Raw genomic sequence first — 21,570 nt, 5'->3', positions numbered from 1 at the left:
TCCTTATACTCGAAGGCAGCAGGAGCTGCTTATGTCAATGACCGCTTGGTCTGTACTCTGACTAGTGACTTTCAATAAATGGAAAGAGAATAAAGTTTCTCCTTCTAAAAATTTTCCAGAACATTCAGCTTTTGAGTGGTCATTTAAAAAATTTCTGATTTATTTAAAGTAATATGCTTATCGTAGCAAATGTGGAAAATTAAGAAAATATGAAAGAGTAAACAAGACGTTTGTAATTCCAGTTTCCGGAAGTAATCCTTCAGTCTTTTTCTTTTTTTAAAATATGTATTAGAAAGTGGGGAACATGTTATAGATAGACTTTGTGTTTTCTTTTCCCACTTAGATTTTTTTTTTAACATTTCCTGATATAATTTAAGGTTTATTTTTATGAAAAATATAAATACTCAGTTTAATCTTTTCTGGAACATCACGCAGCCAGTGTGTAGTGTGAGAATCTTGAAAATTGGAGTCCGACCCCTACCCACCAATGCCCACGTCACCACTTAATGTGGACAAATGATTTCACCTCTTGAATTTCAGTGTTGCTGTCTGTAAGATGGGGAGAAGCATATCTTCTTATGGGGCTGTTTGAATGATTAAACGGGAACTTGTGTGAACCACCTAGCACAGTCCCTGGCACAGAGTAGGTAATGAATGTCTGTTTAATCGCAACGAGGAGTAGTATTTGTGGCCCTTTTCTAGATAATATGAATCATAAAATTAGCATTTAAGACTGGTGACTTAGCTCCGGCAGAATTAATTTAGAAATGCCTTGGTATCATTTCATTTTCTCACATCTGTTCTATTCTTATTTCAGTTTAGTTTTCAGGAAAGTGTTGGTAAATCTGGTTGAATAATTCTTTTGGTGACAGCCTTTCGAGCCATCAGTCTGTATCCTGGCAGGTGTTCATATATATTTAAATTTGTAAGTAAAGTCACAGTGTTGCTTTAGGCGGTCTAGTACCCAGAAGTAACACATCACTGAGTGACTGGAAAGTTAATGAGAAAACAAAGTACACAATAAGGAACCTTAGGGCCAGGTCTGTGAACATGTAGGATATTTAAAACTTCCCAAATACATAGATTTTTTTTTTCATATCTAGAAAGGAGGTAGAATAAATTTTACCATCTCAGTACTTTTCTTCTCTATTGAGTGTACATTTCTTTCAGTTTATGTTCCCTTTCCTTGACTCATCTAATTGGTATAAGTATTACTCATGCAGGTGTTATGTCACAACTGTCAAGGAAGACTTGGTGTCCATGATTAAGGAGTAAAATTTTCTGCAGGTTTGGTTAGGCCCAACTGAGGTTATCATTGAAGCACTGTCTGTATCTAGAAAATGTAGAAGAGCTTTAGAGGAAGGCCTTTCCTTCTCTCAGAGAGTGGGCTCACTCACTCAAACTGGATTAAAAAGTTAAATTTAATACTTATAATGCTATATTCCTGATTTTCTAAAGTTTATTAAAAATTTCCTTTTTTTTTAAATTTTTTTTAATTTTTTTATTTTTGGGAGAGAGAGAACACGAGCAGGGGAGGGACAGAGAGAGGCTGAGAAAGATTCCCAAGCAGGCTCTGTGCTGTGAGTGTAGAGCCTGATGTGAGACTCGAACCCACGAATTGCAAGATCATGACCTGAGATGAAACCAAGAATTGGACACTTAACTGGCTGAGCCACCGCAGTGCCTCCAAAAGGAACTTTTAATTTTTAATTGAATTTAATTTTTAATTTTCTGTTTCTAATGTTTATTTATTCTGGAGAGAGAGACAGAGCACAAGCAGGGGAGGGGCAGAGAGAGAGACACCGAATCCGAAGCAGGCTCCAGACTCTGAGCTGTCAGCACAGAGCCCGACACAGGGCTCAAACTCACAAACTGCGAGATCATGACCTGAGCCAGAATAGAGGCGCCTTGGTGGCTCAGTTGGTTAGGCATTCGACTCTCTATTTCGGCTCAGGTTATGATCTCAGGTCATGATGTTGCAGTTGGTGAGATTGAGCCCTGGGTCTGGCTCTGTGCTGTCCATACAGAGCCTATTTGGTATTCTGTCTCTTTTCCTCTCTTCCTGCCCTTCCTGCGTGCTCTCTCTTTCAAGATAAATAATAAAGTTAAAAAAAATTCCTTTTGTATGTATGTGGCACTTGTGATATTTTATATATTTCATTTGCTACTTACTTGGATAGTTCTTGTTAACATAACAAATAATTGGATGAAAGTAAATGTGTTCCATACTTTCAAAAAGGTGATAACATGTTTATATTGCTGTTTTGTTTTTTAGTTTGTCAAATTTGCAAATATTGAAGAAGACACACCGTCTTATCACCGACGTTACGACTTTTTTGTATCTCGATTCAGTGCCATGTGTCATTCCTGTCATAGTGATCCAGAAATACGAACAGAGTATGTATTTACTTTGGGACATAGGGAGCGGTTTATTGATGAGTACTGTGTTTGTATATTTCATAATGATTACCAAAGGAAGTGGGAAAATACTATACATGCTTTTATCCTAAAATAGGACTTTCTGTGGCTGTTTGAAGGATTGGGTGGAAAGAGTGGTTTCTCAACTTAGAGTAAACTTCGCAGTCTTCCCTGTCACCTGGAAGGCCCTTTCCCCCCTCCCCTGCCATCCCATCATCATTTCTTGTTCCTTTTGCTCTGATCCAACCAGTGCTGTCTTTGCTCTTCTTGAACACATCGGGCACAGTTCTCCTTCAGGGCCTTTGGATTAAGTGGTCTCTGCCTCGAATGACACCCCGGCTACCCATGGGGCTGTCCACCCTACTTTGCTCAGCTTCCTGCCCACGTGTCACGTCCTCAGGAGAGTCCTCCCCTGCTTCCCTTTTACTTACTAAATATCAACCCTCCCATCCCATTCCCAGTTCCTCTTTTATCTTCTTCTCATCTCGGTTTCTGTTCCTCCATAGAGTATGAATTCCAGGAGGACGGAGTCCTTGCTTTGAGGGCTGTTCTCTATCACTAGCACTTTGCATAGTGCTGAGCACATAAGGGGCTCTCGATAAGTACTTTTTGAATGAATACATAAGTGAATTGAATGAATGAATGTCTGTTACTGAATGTTGTCAGTCTGAAGTTATCATAACGACCGATTTGGGTATTTTTTAAACATTTCTTCTAGATACTTCCTAGTAATCTGGAATCAAATACTTCTCTACAAACACAGTCTATAGATTGATATTTATGTGGAAATGAGAAGCTTTAAAGTTAATAATTACAATCAAAATGACCCCGGTAAATACATAAAGTCGTTTGAGCTTTACCATACTACACTGATACAGACTAACCCGAATTCAGACAGTTATTATAGGCAGTTTATAGTCAAGATTTAGCTCGTTTGTAATTTTTACTTTTAAAATAAGGGAATGTGCGAAAATATAAGGAACTAGCTTTTAGTGTGCATGCTATATTGTTTACACAAACCAAAACAAATGTGAGAAGTTATTTTAACTTGGAGAAAGAAAGCTGAGGTGATTTAATAGCTCTTATCAGATACAAACATGCTGTCTGACACACTGTATGTATAATTCTTCCTCAGTTTAGTATTGGCCATTTAGAGTTGCTGCTGTACCTTTATTACGAGTGTAAAGCCTTAGAAAGGTAGAGATAACTGTAATCGTCTTGTTAATTTCCTCTTTCTTCCAACCATGATTAAAATCTTTTTTTTTTCTACCTGAAGGACATTTAAAAAGTGTTTTATAAAATTTGTCCCTGTTCTTGGCTAAAGAAAAGGACACTTTTTTTCAAGATTTTGACCATTTTGTTTTCTTTTAAAATAAAGTAAATTTGCATAATGCAGAATTGTTTTGGTTTGGTATTATAAATATTAGTAACCTCTACACAGACATTTCTCAAATTTTGGTTGAAGTGAATTTTACATATAAACTAGGTGAAATGTGTTTGTGATATCCACAATATTTATGAAAGGGTACATTTAAGAAGTTCAAAAATTTATTATTTATGGTGTCTTATTTTTAAGTATTTACTGCCCCCTAGTGAAAGATTTTGTCTTGTGAACATATTTTCACATAACATTTTTCTTTAATATTTACAAAAAGAAATTTGAAGTTTTGTAAATACAAGTGAAAAGCCTTGGGGTACATTTTTCTAATTCTGGGTCTTTTCAGAATTATATGATACTTGAAATTCCACAGTGACATTCCGTTTGAATCCTGAAACAGGGTTTGATTTTTTTTTTTTTTTTTTTTTGCCGCAAGTAAAAGTCCTTTTTACTTTTTTAGGTTTTTTTTAAGCATATTAGTATTCCTATTTAGCTTCTCATGTAGTTACTTATAATTTCCTTTATTTTTAGCAAAACTGTATCAAATAGAATTCAGGGGGGCTAGAATATGGGGCTGAACACTGTTATGATTTTCTTAAGATATTTGCCTTGTAGAAATGGTTCCCACCTGTAAAGTTGTACATCATAATCGTAAGCTCTAATTTCCTGAGCAACCTTCAGTTAAGGGTGCAATCATCATCATCATCATCAAAATGATGAACAGTAGTAGGGGCAGCTAACGCTTACCGGGTAACTACGGTGTGCCAATTTACTTAACATTTTATCGGCCAAACACGGTATGTGAATTAACTCGTTTAGATCCTTATAACATTCCTGTGCCCCAGGCAAGTTCTATTTTACTGATAGGGAACCTATAAAATTCCTTTAAGGTCATGGCTGGAATATATTGGTTAGGCCAGATCTAGATCCGAATTGGAGGCCAGCTGCGTAGCCGTAGACGCCGTCGGTAGTTCACGCCTCCTTTGAATAAGGGCATCGCCATCTGCTGGGTCTTGCTGTGTCACGAGGTGCCGACCCACCCTCCTCCTGGCGTCTTGTTTGTTGCTGTGCTCTGTCCCACCTTTGCTCGGTCTTTTCATCAGCCGGGGGGTAGCAGCAGGCACACGAAGCAGACACTGTGGTAGTAATCCTGGGCTTGCCCACTTGTCGTAGCTCTGTAAGAGTCTCTTGAGACTTTGTTTTAGAGAGTGGTATGTGTAGGTACAGCTTTGAGATAGGCAAAATCTGTCTTTTTTTTTTTAATAAAAAAAAATGTTTTTTTTTTTATTTTGGGGGCGGAGAGTGAGCAGGAGAGGTGCAGAGAGAGGGGAGTGCGCAAAATCCCAAGCAGGCTCCAGGCTCCAAGCTGTCAGCACAGAGCCCGATGCGGGGCTTGAACTCACAGGCCTTGAGATCATGACCTGAGCCAAAGTCGGACGCTCAACTGACTGAGCCACCCAGGCACCCTGGCAAAATCTGTCTTTATGTCTCCTGTTCACTCTCTTACCTGTTCAGTATCCTGTTCTCCATCTGCCGTTCCTGAATGCCTGTGTTATATCCCCATGGCTTTGTAAAGCGTGGTCACCCCCTTCCCGGTATCTTTCATTCTTTAAAACCTACAGCTTTTGGAAGACTGCTCACTGAGCTGAATAAATCTCTGTTGATGAGTATTTCCAGTAGTAGCAAAAAAGGAAGTAAATAACAGTCAAACTGGGCCCAAAGGAAGTTGTTTTTGAGCAGTTGGGTGACCAGGTTAGCACTGTTTGTGAGATTTTTCCTCCTCAGCTTTTGTATCCTATTTTTTAGTCATTTTTCTTCTCATTCTTAAATCTAAAGGCTTTTTTTTTTTTTAACGTTTATTTGAGACGGAGAGAGTGCAAGCGGGAGAGGGGGTGGAGAGAGAGGGAGAGAGGATCCCAGCAGGCTTCACTTTGTCAGCGCAGAGCCCGATGTGGGGCTCCAGCTCACAAATGGTGAGATCATGACCTGAGCCCAACTCAATCTACTGAGCCATCCAGGTGCCCCCAACAGGATTAAAAAAATAAATAATTAAGAGCGAGGAAGAGCTTGAGGAAGTTGAGGGTTGTGGGTGGGGAGGGGAGGGGAAGGGAAGGGAAGGCAGCCATCTCGCACTGTGTGGGTAGATCTTCAGTCACCCATGGACGGGATGTGTTTAAAATGGCTGAGCTGTTTGTACTCGTGTCATGATAGCTCTCATGTGTCACCATACCTTTACGGGAACCAGCTTAGTTCTCTATCTCCCTGGACTGCAGGAAGGGAGAGGCCCTTTGGGAGAAACCCTGAACAGGTCTGAGGAAGCACTGAAAGGTGTTCAGGAAGAGAGAAATCCTGTTTTCACTCAGCTTCCGAGATTTCTAGGCAAAAAAGGAAAAGTATCTAGTTCACATTAGTTTGGATTATTGTTGTCCCTTAGGAAGGCCTAATGCTTTTTGATTGCATTCTTTTTTATTGAAAAATAATACATAGACTTGATATTAGTATATCTTATAGTCCCTTTAAACTTTAAGTGCAGATTTTAAAAAGATGTTATTCAAAGTAAATCTTGGGGTGCCTGGCTGGCTCAGTTGGTAGGGCACGAGACTCTTGATCTTGGGGTTGTGAGTTCGAGCCCTGCATTGGGCTAGACATTACATTAGTGAATTAAAAAAACAAAAAAATAAAGTAAATCTTTTTTGGAACTGCCATACCTCTATCTTAGATTTTTGAGATTTTAATTTTTTAGATTTATTGTATTATTTTCATTTTGTTGACTTGAGATAATATTTACTTGATTTTGATTCTTTTAACTAGACAGGCAGAGCAGACTTATTTAAATAACTTTTTTGGGAGGTGCCTGCAAGGAGCTCCTGCAAGGAGCCTGCTTGGGATTCTCTTTCTCCCTCTCTGCCCCTTCCCTATGCACTCTCGCTCTCTCTCTCTCTCTCTCTCTCTCTCCCCTTCTCTCTCAAATAAATAAACTTTAAAATGTTAAAAATAAATCATTTTTTCATGACTCATTTTTTTTCTTTTTTGTAGAATCCGAATTGCTGGAATCAGGGGTATTCAGGGAGTGGTTCGCAAAACAGTTAATGATGAACTTCGGGCTACCATTTGGGAACCCCAGCATATGGACAAAATTGTTCCATCCCTGTTATTTAACATGCAGAAGATCGAAGAGGTTGACAGGTATTTAATAAAGATTTTCAGGTGGAGGGTGTGTTACTTTTGTACATGTGCATGTGTGCTTGCTTGCCCGATAAGAAAGTTGTATCTTTAGTGTTACATAAAGAGTGGTCTCATAAACGTGAGGGAGTTTAAAATATGCGCTCTTTTGAAAAATTACTCATCTTTAGTGATCACATTAGGCTTAGTGGACCACAGATTATTACTCATACACTTAAGGTTTTATTTCTTTTAGAATAAATTTACACTTGCTGCTTATTATTGAGCATCCAGTCGTACTAAAAGCTGCAAGTGTGAGAAGTAGAAGTTATAGCCAAACATCTGTTATTCTGTAGACCTCCAGGATGCTCTAAGGTGGTTAGATCTAACCAAAATAATAATGGTGATAATAACCGCTATTCACCGTTTTAAACAAAAGGTTAGGCTGTGTTTATTTCCTTTATTCTTCTAAGATATTTGGGGATAAAGAGAAAACATTTGCACATTGCCGAGGGCTCCAGTCTGTTAGCTGTTACAACTAGTGTCGGAATTCTTGCATACGGTTTTCTTCATTTCTCCTTTTCTCCTCCAGTCGCATAGGCCCTCCTCCTTCTCCTTCTGCTGCTGACAAAGAAGAGAACCCTGCCCAGCTGGCTGAAAACTGCTTCAGGGAGCTGCTGGGCCGAGCGACTTTTGGGAATATGAATAACGCTGTTAGACCGGTTTTTGCGTAAGGAGTTGATATTGTCCTGGTTATTTGTGATCGTGCCATGTCAATTCTGTGCTAATTCGCTTACAGAGGACACATTTTGCTGGCATGAGTGCGTTACTGGTAGAAAGTGTAGCATTGTGGGAGGGGTATAGGCGTGAGTCGGCCGCCGTATTTTTGAGTGCTGTTCCAGCACTGTACCAGCCTTTCCCCTGAAAAATGAAATCCAGTCAGTGCTTGATGTCCTATGCATCATTCATTGTGAATTTTTCTCCCAGGCCTTGAGATGCCTAGGCAGAGTAAAATATTCAGTAGTGTCCAAATGTGATGTACCTCTTTTTAGTAACTTCTGTGGTCATTTTTCCTAGTCCCTGGTTCTGTTTCGTGGCTTGCTTTTTCCCGTGGCTGGATTGCCTTAGTGCACATGCACTTCTCTAAATTTCATCTTACACCTGGTGACTGGTCAGAGCAGGACTGTTAAATATCTCATGGGTGCTCAGACTCTCCCCCCAGGGAAAATACATGTGTGAACTTTGAGTCTCTCCACAGAAACATTATCGCTTAGGCCTTGTTGTCAAGCCTTCGTACGGTCATTAGATGATAGATCTACTGTATGATAGGCTGTGTAATTTCTGGCCGTGTTTGCTAGTCTTTTGTTCATCGTTTGCCTCATCCTTTTCCCTTCCCAGCTAATAATGTCTTCGGAGACATTATTTGACTACCGCTTAGACTATGGTATTAGACTTTGTACAGACTACTGGAACATATGGAATTCTTTATTAAAGGCAAATATTTAGGTTAAAGTTGAGCTTTAGTTAATAAGAGTCTATAAACCACGAAATTGTACTAAAAATCATAGAATCATTAGATTTCCAAAGGGATCTCTGATTCTTCCACTGCCTGAAAAAGAAAAATTGAGATTTTGTGTTTAGTGACTCTGTGGACATATGGAAATGCTACTGAGGAAATAATCAAAATGATGTCAGCTGTAACGAAAGGCAGATTTATTGTTCAGTATCTAGACATGCTGATTTAATAACGGAATTCTGGTTTTTATGTTCATACTCTTATTAAGTGAGAGGTAATCTCTAAGGCCTTAAAAATCTAGAGGGTGATTGTAGAAGAAAGAAGCTACTAAATTAACTGTGCTTGAGTTGGGTAACCTGAAGTGGGCTTTATTTTTACTATGTAGAACTTAGTGGACTTAAATACTGATCAAATGTTAATTAATTAAGTTTTTAATTAAATGTTAATTATATACTAGCTATTAGCTAATTAAATAGTAAATGCCTAAGATACCATGTATGTGGGGGAATAGATACATAAATAAAACTGTCCTCGTCTTCAGCAAACTTTTTTTTTTAAGTGTATTTTGAGAGAGCGCTGTCATGCACACGTGTGTGCACAGGGGAGAGGCAGAGAATCTTTTTTTTTTTTTAATTTTTTTTAAATGTTTATTTTTGAGAAAGAGAGAGAGAGAGAGAGTGCACGCGAGTGGGAGAGGGGCAGAGAGAGGGAGGGAGACACAGAATCCGAAGCAGGCTCCAGGCTCCCAGCTGTCAGCACAGAGCCCTATGTGAGGCCCAAACCCAGAAACCTCGAGATCATGACCTGAGCCGTAGTTGTTTTAGGTCTTCTCCCTTTTTACTTCCTGGCTCCTGAGCTCTCTAACGCATCATTCATTCCTTTGCTTCTCTGTGCTGTGTTCTAAGGTACTTTTCCAGATTTACTCATGAATTCTCTCTTCCTGCCTAATTTGCTGTTTAAACTGGTATTTAGTTTCTAGTTTGGCCCTGTATCTTTTATAAGTGAATGTTGTATTTGGTTGTTTTTTTTTTCTCAAATCTGCCTGTCATCTTTGGTAGAGTTTTATTCAGTTGTCAAATTTTTATCACCTTTTTTTTTTTTTTACTCTTTAAACCTAAAAGTGAACTTATTTTAAATTTTGAATCCATTAATTCCAGTGATACCTCCAGTCCTCAAAGATGAGACTCTGCCTCTCCTTCAAAGTGGCTCTTTAAATCCTAAGTTTGAGCTCACATTCAATGTAACTTTTATTTGTGGGACTTCTTTGAAGCCTGGATTTGTGGTGTTTCCTCCATAAGAGGCTTTATTTTGCTTCTGCTGAAGGCGCAGGCACAGGTGTTCTGCAGGCATCACTTTGAACTACATCCCTCAGTTTTTTGATCCACATGGATATTGTGAATTCTGGTAAACCACAGTGAAAGCCTGAGTACTGGGTGTATGGTTGAATTCTTTGGAGAGAATTCTATGGTTCCCCTCAGAGCCAAGACCAATGCGTGCTAGTTTCTTGATAGTTTTCTACAACAGAAAGTTCCCTGAGGCTGTCATCATTTAAGGGTCCTAAAATGATGCAGGGATTTCTGGTCTAATAGCTTGCCTTTCCTGAGTGGGCCCTAAGCTTGCTCTCCTGTGTATATAACCCTTTACGTCACTAGCTGTCAGCCACCAGAGATCTGAAGATACGCCTAGGACAGCTGCTGACTTCACTGTAACTTAACCTCTCCAGATTCTTGCCTTCTGCGGGGTTTGAACTGAGGGACTTTCCTTTCTTGCCAGCTCATCTAGGTATTTCAGAGTCATATATTCCAGCCTTTTATTGTTGTTGTTTTATGAAAGGATCTGGCAGTTGGGGAAAATGTATCATATTTCCGAAAACGGAGACATGAACTTTCTTTTAGATAGTATTCGTATGATAAGCTTTGCATATTGTCAGCTTCTAGAGGAAGAAAGCAGAATCGAAAAAGAAACTCTTAAACTAACTTTCTTTAATTACAGGCATTTAGACCATCACAAACTATGGGATCCCAATGAATTTGCAGTTCACTGCTTTAAAATTATAATGTATTCCATTCAGGTAAGAATTGGTTAAGTATTTATCATATTTATATAAGTAATTTTGTTTTTGTATTGATAAGCATACCATTAGAGGTAGGTATACAACATGTTCTTAGTTTCGTGTTTTGTCTCATTTTAATTTACCACTTATTTTCTTATTTGTCAAGATGAAAAGATATTTAATAAAAAGTAAAATATCTTGTGATGATGTTTATGGCGCATATCTTTAAATATATTGTGTATTTATGTTTCACTGATAAACTGGTAACGGAATTGAAATTCATTACAGCAGCATATAGCTGGTAATAATCACTAGCATTTATTGAGTTTATACTGTTAGAATAGTGCATGTATCAACTCCTCCAGCCTTTATAGAACCTAACGATGAGACATTCGACTCGACTGCAGAGGACCACACCTTAGATTTCCCCAAAACCTGAACAGACCCAGGTAGCTCTTAATTCAAGTGGGGATTTTAAGTCTTTTTTTTTTTTTTTTTTTTTTTACACAATCCACATTTTTTTCTGCTTTAAAAAGTCATCCTTAATTCAAAGGAGATATGGTAGTAAGAAGCAGCATAGCTTTTACTGTAGGTCATACGAATATTTGCATCCTAGATGTGCTCTTTACTGGTTGTGTGAACTTGGGCAAATTATTCAGTCCCTCTGAGTTCTAGGTTTCTCGTTTCTGAAACAAACAAAAATTATATTCAGGCACCGAATAATTCATTTGTATTTTAAAATAGAAGTACCATTTATGAAGTGCTGGCTGTACTGTGTCCTGTGACTCTGCCAGTAACCTATATGCTGTCGTTTGATCCTCATTTTGTACAGCAGTAGGTATTGTTATTATCCCTCCTTCGCAGATCAGAAAACTAATCTTTCGAGAGGTCAGATACCTCACCCATGGGCACGCAGGTAGAAAGTGAGGTCAGGATTGAAATTGTGGCCATTCTGTTCCACAAGTTTTGGTCTAAATCAACCAACCATTAAGTTAAAGTTAGCATTCCAAATGTGAGTTTCCGATAAGTGGTAGTTACAATAAAGCTGGTACGGATGTGGTAGGATAATTTTAAAAATTTATTTTCTGCTTTTATTGGGTTGTAATTGATATATAACTTTGTGTAAGTTTAAGGTGTACAACATAACGATTGTGTATACGTATATATTGTAAAATGATTACCGCAGTAGTTTATTCAAGATCCATTGCCCCACATAGTGTTTTTTCCATCTTGGGAGAACTTTCTTGTAACATTTTATTATTTTTTTATTTATTTTTTTAAAGTTTATTTATTTTGAGAGAGAACAGGGGAGGGGCAGAGAGAGGGAGAGTGAGGATTCTAAGCAGGCTGTGCACGGTCAGCGCAGAGCCCGATGCGGGGCTTGAACTCACAAACTGTGAAATCATGACCTGAGCTGAAATCAAGAGTTGGACGCTTACCCAACTGAGCCACCCAGGCGCCCCTTATCAGAACTTTTGAGATTTTTTTAATTTAATTACTTAGTAGGTTAGAAGTTGATCTGACAATCTGTGGACATAATTAAGAGTATTCTGGTCTTTTGTAGTCTTGTATTTCTTCATTTGCCCTCCTCGTTCACATTTTGTTATTAAATTGTTTTTTGCAAGAAGTAAATTAATAAAGTGAAAAAAACTTAGGGAATTCAATGAGCACTTGCTGATTAAATATTAAGAAACTGCTGACCCCGCAGCATATTTTTGGAAATAGCTTTAAGTATAGCATATGTTTTATGAAGTCCATTAATCAAAAATTAAATGGTCGTACCTAGTAGAATGGGAATTTGTTTAATAAAACTATCCTGATATAATTAAGATTTCTGGTAAAATTGTTTTCATTGCTGTTTACCTTAGAATTGTTTATAGGAATCGTTCTTAGGTGACATTTCAAACTCTTTCCGTAAAATATTAAACTAGCTAGTCTGACCGGAGTTCATATTCTTAAGGGGTTACAATAGACGTAGTTTCAAATCGTTTCACATGTAATAGGACATTTGTAGCAAAGGGAGACTATTTAAAGCTCATCTTCTGTTCTAAATTGACTTGTTAAAGGTAATAAGATGTGGTGATTAAGAACCAGGCCCTGAAGTTGGACCAAGATCCACAGCTCGGCCTCCTTAGCGTTTCTGTGTGACCTGCTTCACTCGCGCCGTGAAGTGCACCGAGTGATTGGGGTTGGCCGCTTCCTGGTGTGGATAAAATGTGATAACACGTATCCGGTGTTTAGAACGGTGCCTGGCACCTGCTTCTGAATCAAGTGTTTTCTGTTGTCATTATTGTTATGCTTAACGTTGTAATAATAATATGTGATCCCAGGAGTCACCAATTAAACAGTGGTAGTGGCTAGATTGAGCACATTTCCTGTGATAGACACAATTTTAGGTTCTTTACACAAACAAACTCATTTAAGTGCCACAACAATCCTATGAAATAACTGTTTTTATTTTCTAAATATTGTAGGTGAGGAAAACTGAGGTACGGAGAGGTGAAGTAGTCCTCTCTCTTTTTTTCTTAAAGTTTATTTACTTTGAGAGAAGGAGTGAGCAAGTGTGGGCACACAAGTGGGGGAGGGGCAGAGACGGAGAATCCCAAGCAGGCTCCGCGCTGTCCATGCGTAACCCGCAGCCCATCACAGGGCTGAATCTCATGAACGTGAGATCATGACCGGAGCCGAAATCAAGAGTCAGATGCTCACTAGGCCACCCCAGCCCCCGGACGTAGGTGCCCCAAAGTAGTCCTCTCTTAAGTTACAAGCTGTTAAGGTATAAAGTGATGGAGCCTGAATTTGAATTTGGGCAAATCTGACACACTTAGCCACTCTATCCTGTTGCTTCTTAAAGCTACTCATACATTAATATTGTTTTAAAATTCCCTGTGAGGTGAGTTGTGTGGCAGGTACGCGATAGCCCAGTAAACCAGCGTCAGAAACTTACAACGCGAAGTGTAATCCACTGCATTGCTGTTTGTGCTCCTTTTCCAAGGTGGTATTCGCAAGCGGTTGTGACCAGGTGCTTTGCTTTGCTTTGCTTTGCTTTGCTTTGCTTTGCTTTGCTTTGCTTTGCTTTGCTTTGCTTTGCTTTGCTTTGCTTAGAATAGCCCTGCTTTATGTGGTGATTAATACTCACTCACTCTCTGAAGTGTCCGGGTTTGGACAGATCAAATTGCCATCCTGTTTATAAGACAAACTCTTACTTGAGTGAGCTTCATGCATCAGAAGCACCCAGCTTCCCGTGTGAGAAGTTCACTTTTGTGTTTTGCCTAAGTTTTGGCGTTCCTCTGTTTTAACATAGCAGAAAGTAAAGGTGAAAATGTTTACCTTGGGTTGTTGTAAAAGTAGATGTGTTGTGACAGAAATGCCAGAAATACTTGGAGACGAATTCGGTTTTATTGATAGAGATGAGGAAGTTTTTTGTTTTTTGTTTTTTTTTTTTGCTTTTGAGCAGAGTAGCCATAATGTGGGGCTAACATAATACTGCTTATTAGTATAAAACCACCCATTCCAAAGGAGGAAAAGGTGACCAGTCTGAAAATTCAGAGAGTGGTGAGGCCTATCAGAAGGCAAACACAGACCAGGAGATTCAGGGTCATAGTCCTTTTTATTTGTTTGTTTTTGTTTTTTTACAACTTGGTGGTAGACCCACTCATGACTCCTGGGTATAGTTATTAATTTAAAAAAACACAGCTTTGCTACTCTGTTAAACAAAAAAAAAAAAAAAAAAGAAATTGAAGAGTATGTAGTTAAACACTTTCTATATATTCTATTTTAGATTTAAGTCCCAGTAGCATTCATTGTGATTGATCAGATTTATCTGTGATAAAATTTCCTTTGTAAATCGCAAAGCTTCTGATATCTCCTGGATTTAAATTTAATCAGGTATACATTGATAACATTTTCCTTTTGATACTGGCTTTTGATGAGATGGAAGTTTTGACTGTTCAGCATTAGATATCCATAAGGAGAAATAATATATATCGTGTTTGGGGAAGAGAAAAGTGCTATAAATGTCATAATCTTGTTTATTTTTAAATACTATATTTGTTCTATTGTCAAATTATAAGAGTATATAAATGCCTTTGAAATTACAGAGAAGTATGAAGAGAATAAAAACCTCTCATGAATCCTTGCTACCGTTGATATTTAGGTGTATATAATTCTAGTTCTCTATGTATTTTTAAAGAAACATTAAATTTTATTAAGCATAGTGTTTTGCAACTTGTTTTTTTCATCCAGGGAATTATAAATATTTTCCGGTATCCCTATTTGTTCTTAAAAAGCATGGTTTTTAATGGCTCCATATTGTTTCGTAACACGAGTCCCAGCCTCCTGTAATTGGACATTTAAGTGTCACATGGTTTTTACTCTTTGAGAATTCTGCCAGTGTGCGTATAACTGCTCATACGTTTTTGTATACTATCTTGCTTCTTTTAGGCTCAGTATTCTCACCACGTAATTCAGGAAATTCTAGGACACCTTGATGCTCGTAAAAAAGATTCTCCACGGGTCCGAGCAGGTATCATTCAGGTTCTATTAGAGGCTGTTGCCATTGCTGCCAAAGGTTCCATAGGTGAGTGTCCACCAAAAAAACCCACAAAAAACCAAAAAGCTCAAATAAAGAAATTAATGCATTAATCTGTTCCAGAGGTTTTTTTAGTAGGTATAGCAGTGTATGGAAGACTCTTTAAAAATACCTTAATGTGTTTTTTTTAATGTTTTTAAATGTGCTGTAATTTCTCTTGAAATTTTGGGGTCGCGTGATTCTCAGACTTCTTTAGTGTACATGCGAGCATTTTCCTCCATATCAGCTTCTCCTTCCCTTCTTCCTTTTTTCTAATAAAGATTTTTGAAAACCAATTATATGTTACACGTTTGGGAGGATCTAGGTTTAAGACACTTATGGTTTACTTGGAGTTAGACAACTCTCTTTAAGGCTATAATTCAAGGCAGAATTTGTTCACATACCGTAAGAAAACCAGAATGCAAACCAGGAATGGAAAACGGGTTGGTAAGAGCAAAATCTTATGTAGCCCGGTTGGCTAGAATGTGTGGTAGCATGGAGAAAGTCAGAGAAGTTGCTTTAACGTTGTGGCCAGGTCATGGACATAATTATACCGTTGTTTTTATTACTGTAATCATCAAAGATATGTAATAGGATAGATCATTCATCTGGCTGCAAAACATAGGGCACTTTGGAAATAACAGGTGGTTGTCATTGTAGGCACTGGGGAAAGAACCTGACCTTGGAGGGCAGCACAGGAACGGGAATGTAAACAGGATTCAATAACTGACTACAGGGGTAATAAGGAGAAGGGACAGGTCATGTCATTTGAAGAATGGAAGAGTCCATAGTAGAATTACTGAAGTTGGAAGGAGAATCTGGTTATGGTTTCTTTGCTTCAAAATCAAAGTAGAAATACATTAGCTACTCAAAAACTCTAATGCTCATTCAGTGTCAGCTAGGGAGTGGGCCTTTCGGATATGGACTTTTTATTGCTCATCTTGTAATTTATCTCAAAAAGTTGGAAGCAGTCGTTTAACTGGAAAGTTACTTAATTTGAAATATTAAATGAAACATATGTTGACTTATCACATTACTGTCTATTATGTACAGGGTACCATGTGCTAAGCTCTGTACATTTAAAGAAGTATTTGAACGTGGCTCCATGTCCTAGATAGAGAACATTGTAATTAAGAGTTGAAGGTGGACATAAAAACACTGATTGAACTATAGTGTGATAGATGCAGTGACACATATGTGCAGAGTATTTATAGAACTGAAAGCAGAGAGCAAATTTCATTGACTTGAATCTGATGAGTTGGCAAGTTTCTAATAATGGAGGCAAATTCCTTCTTCAGCCTCAAAAGTTGCAAAATAAATTTCCAACATTACAGTGGGCTATAGTACCGTAATTCCGTGGATTCTGACACAATAGTTAAGGTAAATATTGTCCTAATACACATTATTTGTCTAGTACACACGATTATATGGATGGAAAGTTTTTGGTGATATTTATATGCACATACACATTTTGTGTGGTTTGTATCAGAGGTTCAAGCGGTGAGTTGCTCAGAGATGCCCAGTAAATGTTTGCTGGAATAACTGGGAAACTTTCTTATTTAGGTGTTTCTCATTTACTTTTTCACTACTCTGGAAATACCCAAAAATTTGAGAAATAGGAGAATGGTTTCGAGTACATAATACTGGAAAAGCTCACAGTAGTGTTCATTTCCAGGACCCACGGTGCTGGAAGTCTTTAACACCCTACTGAAGCACCTGCGTCTCAGTGTTGAATTTGAAGCAAATGATTTACAGGGGGGATCCGTAGGCAGTGCCAACTTAAACACCAGTACCAAAGACAATGATGAGAAGATCGTGCAGAATGCTATCATCCAAACAATAGGTGAGTACGTTTCACTTTTCAAAACTATCGTGTAAAATCGTGATTAAGAAAGCTCTCACTGAGAGTGGTCTCTTATGGTACATTAGTCAAAGGTGGATGAATGGTAGCTTAGACTTTTAAAAAACATTATATTCAGAAAATAAGCAAACATAAGAATAGGACAAAGAACACTGTATACCCTTTGCTCAGATTCATCTGTTAATATTTTATGCTATTTATTTTATCATTTACTCTCCCTCCCTGCATTTTTCCATGTGTGCACACATGCATGTATATGTGCATATATACGTATATGTCCATATACAAATATAGACATATACAGAGAGGTAGGTACGTACATCCTTGTTTTTTTTTCCCTAACCCATTAGATATTAAGTGCATATACACTATGGCCTTTTACCACAGAGTATTTTTCCAAAAAATAAGAAATTTTTCTTATATAACCAGAGTACAGTTATTAACGTCAATAAATTTAACATTGGCGCAGTACTATAATCAAACTTACATATTTCAGTTTTGTCATTTGACCTAATGTCCTTCAGAGCATGTTTTTCCTTAGGTCTAGGATTCAGCCTAGGATCATAAATTGCATTTATTTCTAATATTTCTTTAGTTCCTTTAGCCTGGAACTTTTCATTTATGAAATGCGAGTTTTTAACTGTACACCACCCCCTTTGTAAAAAGAAAAAAAGAATTTCCCCTTTGGGTTTGTCCAGTGTTTGCCCATGGTTAAGTTTGTCTGTGCACTTCTGGTTGGATGCTCCACAAGAGAGAAAGTTCTTCTCAGAATGTTACATACAGAGGTGCACAGTGTGCTTTTGCTAGTCATTGGTGATGTTCGTTTTGATCACTCAAAGTGTTCTGTCTCTCTGCTCTACGGTTTCCGTTTTTATCCTTGCAAATAATAAACGGTCTCTGAGCATATACTTTTAGACCATGCAGATGTTCTGCTTTTCACCCAGACCTCCCCCTGAATTTAGTAACCATTCGTCCTTCCTACTGAACCAGTCTTTACCGTAATGTTGCAAGTGGATGGTCTGTCAGGTGGCACTCTGTGTTCTGTGGTGAGCGTCCTTTTTTCTCCCCTGTGTATGTAGGTAGGAGTGCAGGTATTTATATGAGCTTACGGACTTGTGTTTTCATGCTGCATAATTCATTCTGTATTATTATATCTTGGTGCTGAAGTTGTCCCAGATTTGGCCAATGGGAACTCCCCTCTTTCCAGGTCTTCGTAACATCCCATTTCTTTTGAGCACCGCCTTACTGGTTTAAGCTGTTAACGACTCATTTTATATTTCTTGCCCCAGCCATGGGATCCATCATTTCTCAAAGAGCTGTGGTTTCTTTTAGTGAAGAATGATATTAGAAACCAGGATCTGGTACTCACTGACACCCTGGGCTTTAATTTCATATGTCTTTTGTTGTTTTTGTTGTTGTTGTTGTTAAACATGGTTAATGTACAAAGGGTAAAAGAATAAAGAACTTCAAAAAAAAAAAAAAAAAAACATGGTACACCTGGGTGGCTCAGTTGGTTGAGCGTCCGACTTCGGCTCCTCGTGATCTCACAGTTCGTGAGTTCAAGCCCCACATCGGGCTCACTGCTGTCAGCACAGCACAGAGCCTGCTTGAGATCCTCTGTCTCCCTTTCTCTGCCCCTCCCCAACTTGTGCTCTCATTCATAAATAAATAAGTTAAAATAAATAAATAAATAAATAAATATAACTTTTAAACAGCCATGAGAATTTTGGGGGGGAAATAAAATGATCTGACTGTATTTAAATACAAAGTAAAGTAAGCAAATTCCTATTCTACTTTAACCTCCTCCTAATATCTTTAGAATTTCCAGATCACGTTTTAATGTCACTGTGTGATTGCTATAATAATTTCAAAATTGAGTTTTGTTTCTGGGACTTAGCACCTAATTTCTGATGGTTACTAATGGTTTCTGCTAAAAATAGAGTCATATATAAATTTATTCTGGAGCCCCGGTTGTGCCTTCTTTCTCGGTAATTTCCCTTAGAGTAGGCTACTTATATTTATAATAGTCCTTTGGAATGTTTAATACAAAGTTTATTTTTTTTATTTTATTTCTAAAGTTTTATGGACATGCATATGTGCATTATGGGTCTGCATTCTGCACTTAACTATTGAGCGTGTATATACACCAGGCCCTGTACTAGGGCTTTGTGATGCATGTGACGCTCCCCTTGTGGATGAATATGGTTCATCTGTTTGGTGTAGTACCTGTTTCACCTAGCTGTGATTTTATGATGTGCGCGGGAATCGTCTTCATGAGGGCAAGGCCCATGTGTGTCTTATTCAACACACTGACACATAGTAGGTGCTTAAGATTTGGGGGAGTGAAAAGACCAAATAGAATGGAGGCCAGTATTAATTACCATGGCATCTCAATACAGCAGAGACATTCTAGATGTTGCTTAAAGCAATTTGATCAGTGTATGGTAAACCTAGCTTTTATGATGACTCTTAAATTTATTTGGCTTGTTTATGGATTTTTATGATCAATTTTTTTTTAACATTTATTTGTTTTTGAGACAGAGGGGGTTGCAGAGTGCGAGCAGGGGAAGGGCAGAGGGACAGAGGGAGACACAGAATCTGAAGCAGGCTTCAGGCTCCGGGCTGTCAGCACACAGCACGACGTGGGGCTTGTACTCTGGATCCATGAGATCGTGACCTGAGCCAGAGTGGGACAGTTACCCGACTGAGTCACCCAGGCGCCCCGGATTTTTTGTGATATTTTAAGATAGTGTATCAAATCAATTCTTGTTTTCACAGAATTAATTAAATTGTGACTTCTGACTAATTCAGTGTTACTGTTTCACTCTAGAATATTTAATTTATTGTTTTTCAAGTACTTTGTTACAAAATAAATATACAGCAGACACAAGCAATATTTCTGTGATATAACACATTCAGAATAACATGAAAATTAAAACATGAGAGAAAAGAAATGCAGTGTGGCACGGTGAGTAAGATTTGTATTCAGTCACACTTCTGATTTCCTCAATATTTTCTTTGAGAAGTTCTCAGTACTCTGGTACTTATCAGGTCACGTGGATCATGCTGTTGGACTAGGAAGCAGGGCTGCTGTGCCTTTGGCACTTGAGAATGCGAGGCTGTTGTCAGCTCCTTTTTTTATGGTAATCAAGAGTGCAGCTCCCTGCCATGTTCCTCCTGGGGGCTCCTTAGCACTTCTGCTGGGTTCAGATACAAACAGTGGCTACAGAGAATGAGTTCCTTTCAGGACTGTCCTCCCAGTTGAGTATGTTGGAGACTTCCTGCCCTTGTGGTAATGACTGGCTTGCTTGGAACAGAAAATCAGTGTCTGTTTTTATACGGTGATTAGGAACATATCTAATTGGGTTCTTGGAAAGTTAAAGGACCTTACAGGGAGGGAGGAGTGTGTAATAATAACATGGGCTTTTTTGGAAATGAATAGCCCTCACCCAGGCCTTAATGTTAGGTGTGTAATTTTTTTTTGTTTGAGGGCTAAACCTCTCATTTCCTCATTTCCATGAGAGGCAATGAAGGTTCATAACAGTACCTAGACTCATCAGGTTGTGTGAGGATCCAAATACCTCTTAAATATGTGCTCTTGAAGTATTAGAATGATATACTTTATATAGATTGAGCAGTGTTAAGATCATGAGATTTTTGATTGCTGAAGTGTATGATAATGGGGAAGGACTTTATCCCCAGATCCAATCAGATGATAAATAGAACAGTTTGAGTTTGCATAGTTTGTAAATTCCAGTAATAGAAACTGAAGAGTTAAATTGGGAAACTATTCTTCAAGAAATATTAAAAATGAGAAGGTTTTTATAATGATTATGTTGCATTTTAAGAACTGAACAAAACTAGCATGATTTGATACCTGTTCTGGTCTTTCAAAGAAACAACAAAGTTTGAAGTTTGAGTAAGTGATAACTAAATGTCTTACTTAAGTCTTTTAAACCATTAAAAGCCACAGCAGATAAATTTAAAATATCCACAAGACCTAAGAGTGCATGAGAAAAATGACAAGTAAATAAGTTATTACTATTGTATTGCATTAGTTGAGTTATACGTATTGAATTAACCCACTGGGTTAAAATGTAAATCTGGTTCTTTGTAATGACATTCTACAACATCTCAGCAATTTTTAGGAAGCCAAAGTAGTGACCAAATTTTTTACTTCTTCACCAAAATTACCAAAATTGGCCTAATTACTGACTTCCTTACCAGAAAAAGAAGGTAAGCTCACAATATGCAAACAAGAATTTCATCAGACATACTACCAAAGGTTTTTTTTTTCCGTCCTTTTTCTAAAGGTCCAACTCAAATTGATGATGGTTTGCCACTGTAAACTATATGCAAAAGACTGTCAGACATTTACTGTTTTATCTAAGTATTAGTCTGTACTGCACATCTTCTACTATACACGATTAAGTGATTTTGGACAAAAGAAATTAGAATACCTTTGGAGTTAGGGGCACCTGGGTGGCTCAGTCGGTTAAGTGTCCGACTTCAGCTCAGGTCATGATCACATGGTCCGTGACTTCGAGCCCCGTGTCAGGCTCTGTGCCTATAGCTCAGAGCCTGGAGCCTGCTTCAGATTCGGTGTCCCACC

The 21,570-nt window shown here is 38.2% G+C and overlaps 1 protein-coding gene across 5 annotated transcripts in view; it reads left to right on the top strand.

The window, feature by feature from the left end:
- EFR3A (EFR3 homolog A) overlaps positions 1 to 21,570 on the top strand; it is a 103,976-nt gene that overhangs the window by 44,241 nt on the left and 38,165 nt on the right. For all 5 annotated transcript variants that reach the window (XM_053208239.1, XM_015068361.3, XM_053208240.1 and 2 more), the window contains 6 exons: positions 2,276 to 2,397; positions 6,833 to 6,982; positions 7,551 to 7,688; positions 10,467 to 10,545; positions 14,971 to 15,106; positions 16,773 to 16,940. In XM_053208239.1, the coding sequence (XP_053064214.1) occupies positions 2,276 to 2,397; positions 6,833 to 6,982; positions 7,551 to 7,688; positions 10,467 to 10,545; positions 14,971 to 15,106; positions 16,773 to 16,940 (793 nt within the window). The remainder of the gene's footprint in view (positions 1 to 2,275; positions 2,398 to 6,832; positions 6,983 to 7,550; positions 7,689 to 10,466; positions 10,546 to 14,970; positions 15,107 to 16,772; positions 16,941 to 21,570) is intronic.

Source organism: Acinonyx jubatus, chromosome F2 (assembly GCF_027475565.1).
Source record: "Acinonyx jubatus isolate Ajub_Pintada_27869175 chromosome F2, VMU_Ajub_asm_v1.0, whole genome shotgun sequence".
Classification (NCBI taxonomy): Eukaryota; Metazoa; Chordata; class Mammalia; order Carnivora; family Felidae; genus Acinonyx; species Acinonyx jubatus.
Note: the sequence above shows the minus strand (reverse complement) of the source record. Positions and strands in the feature narration are given on the sequence as shown.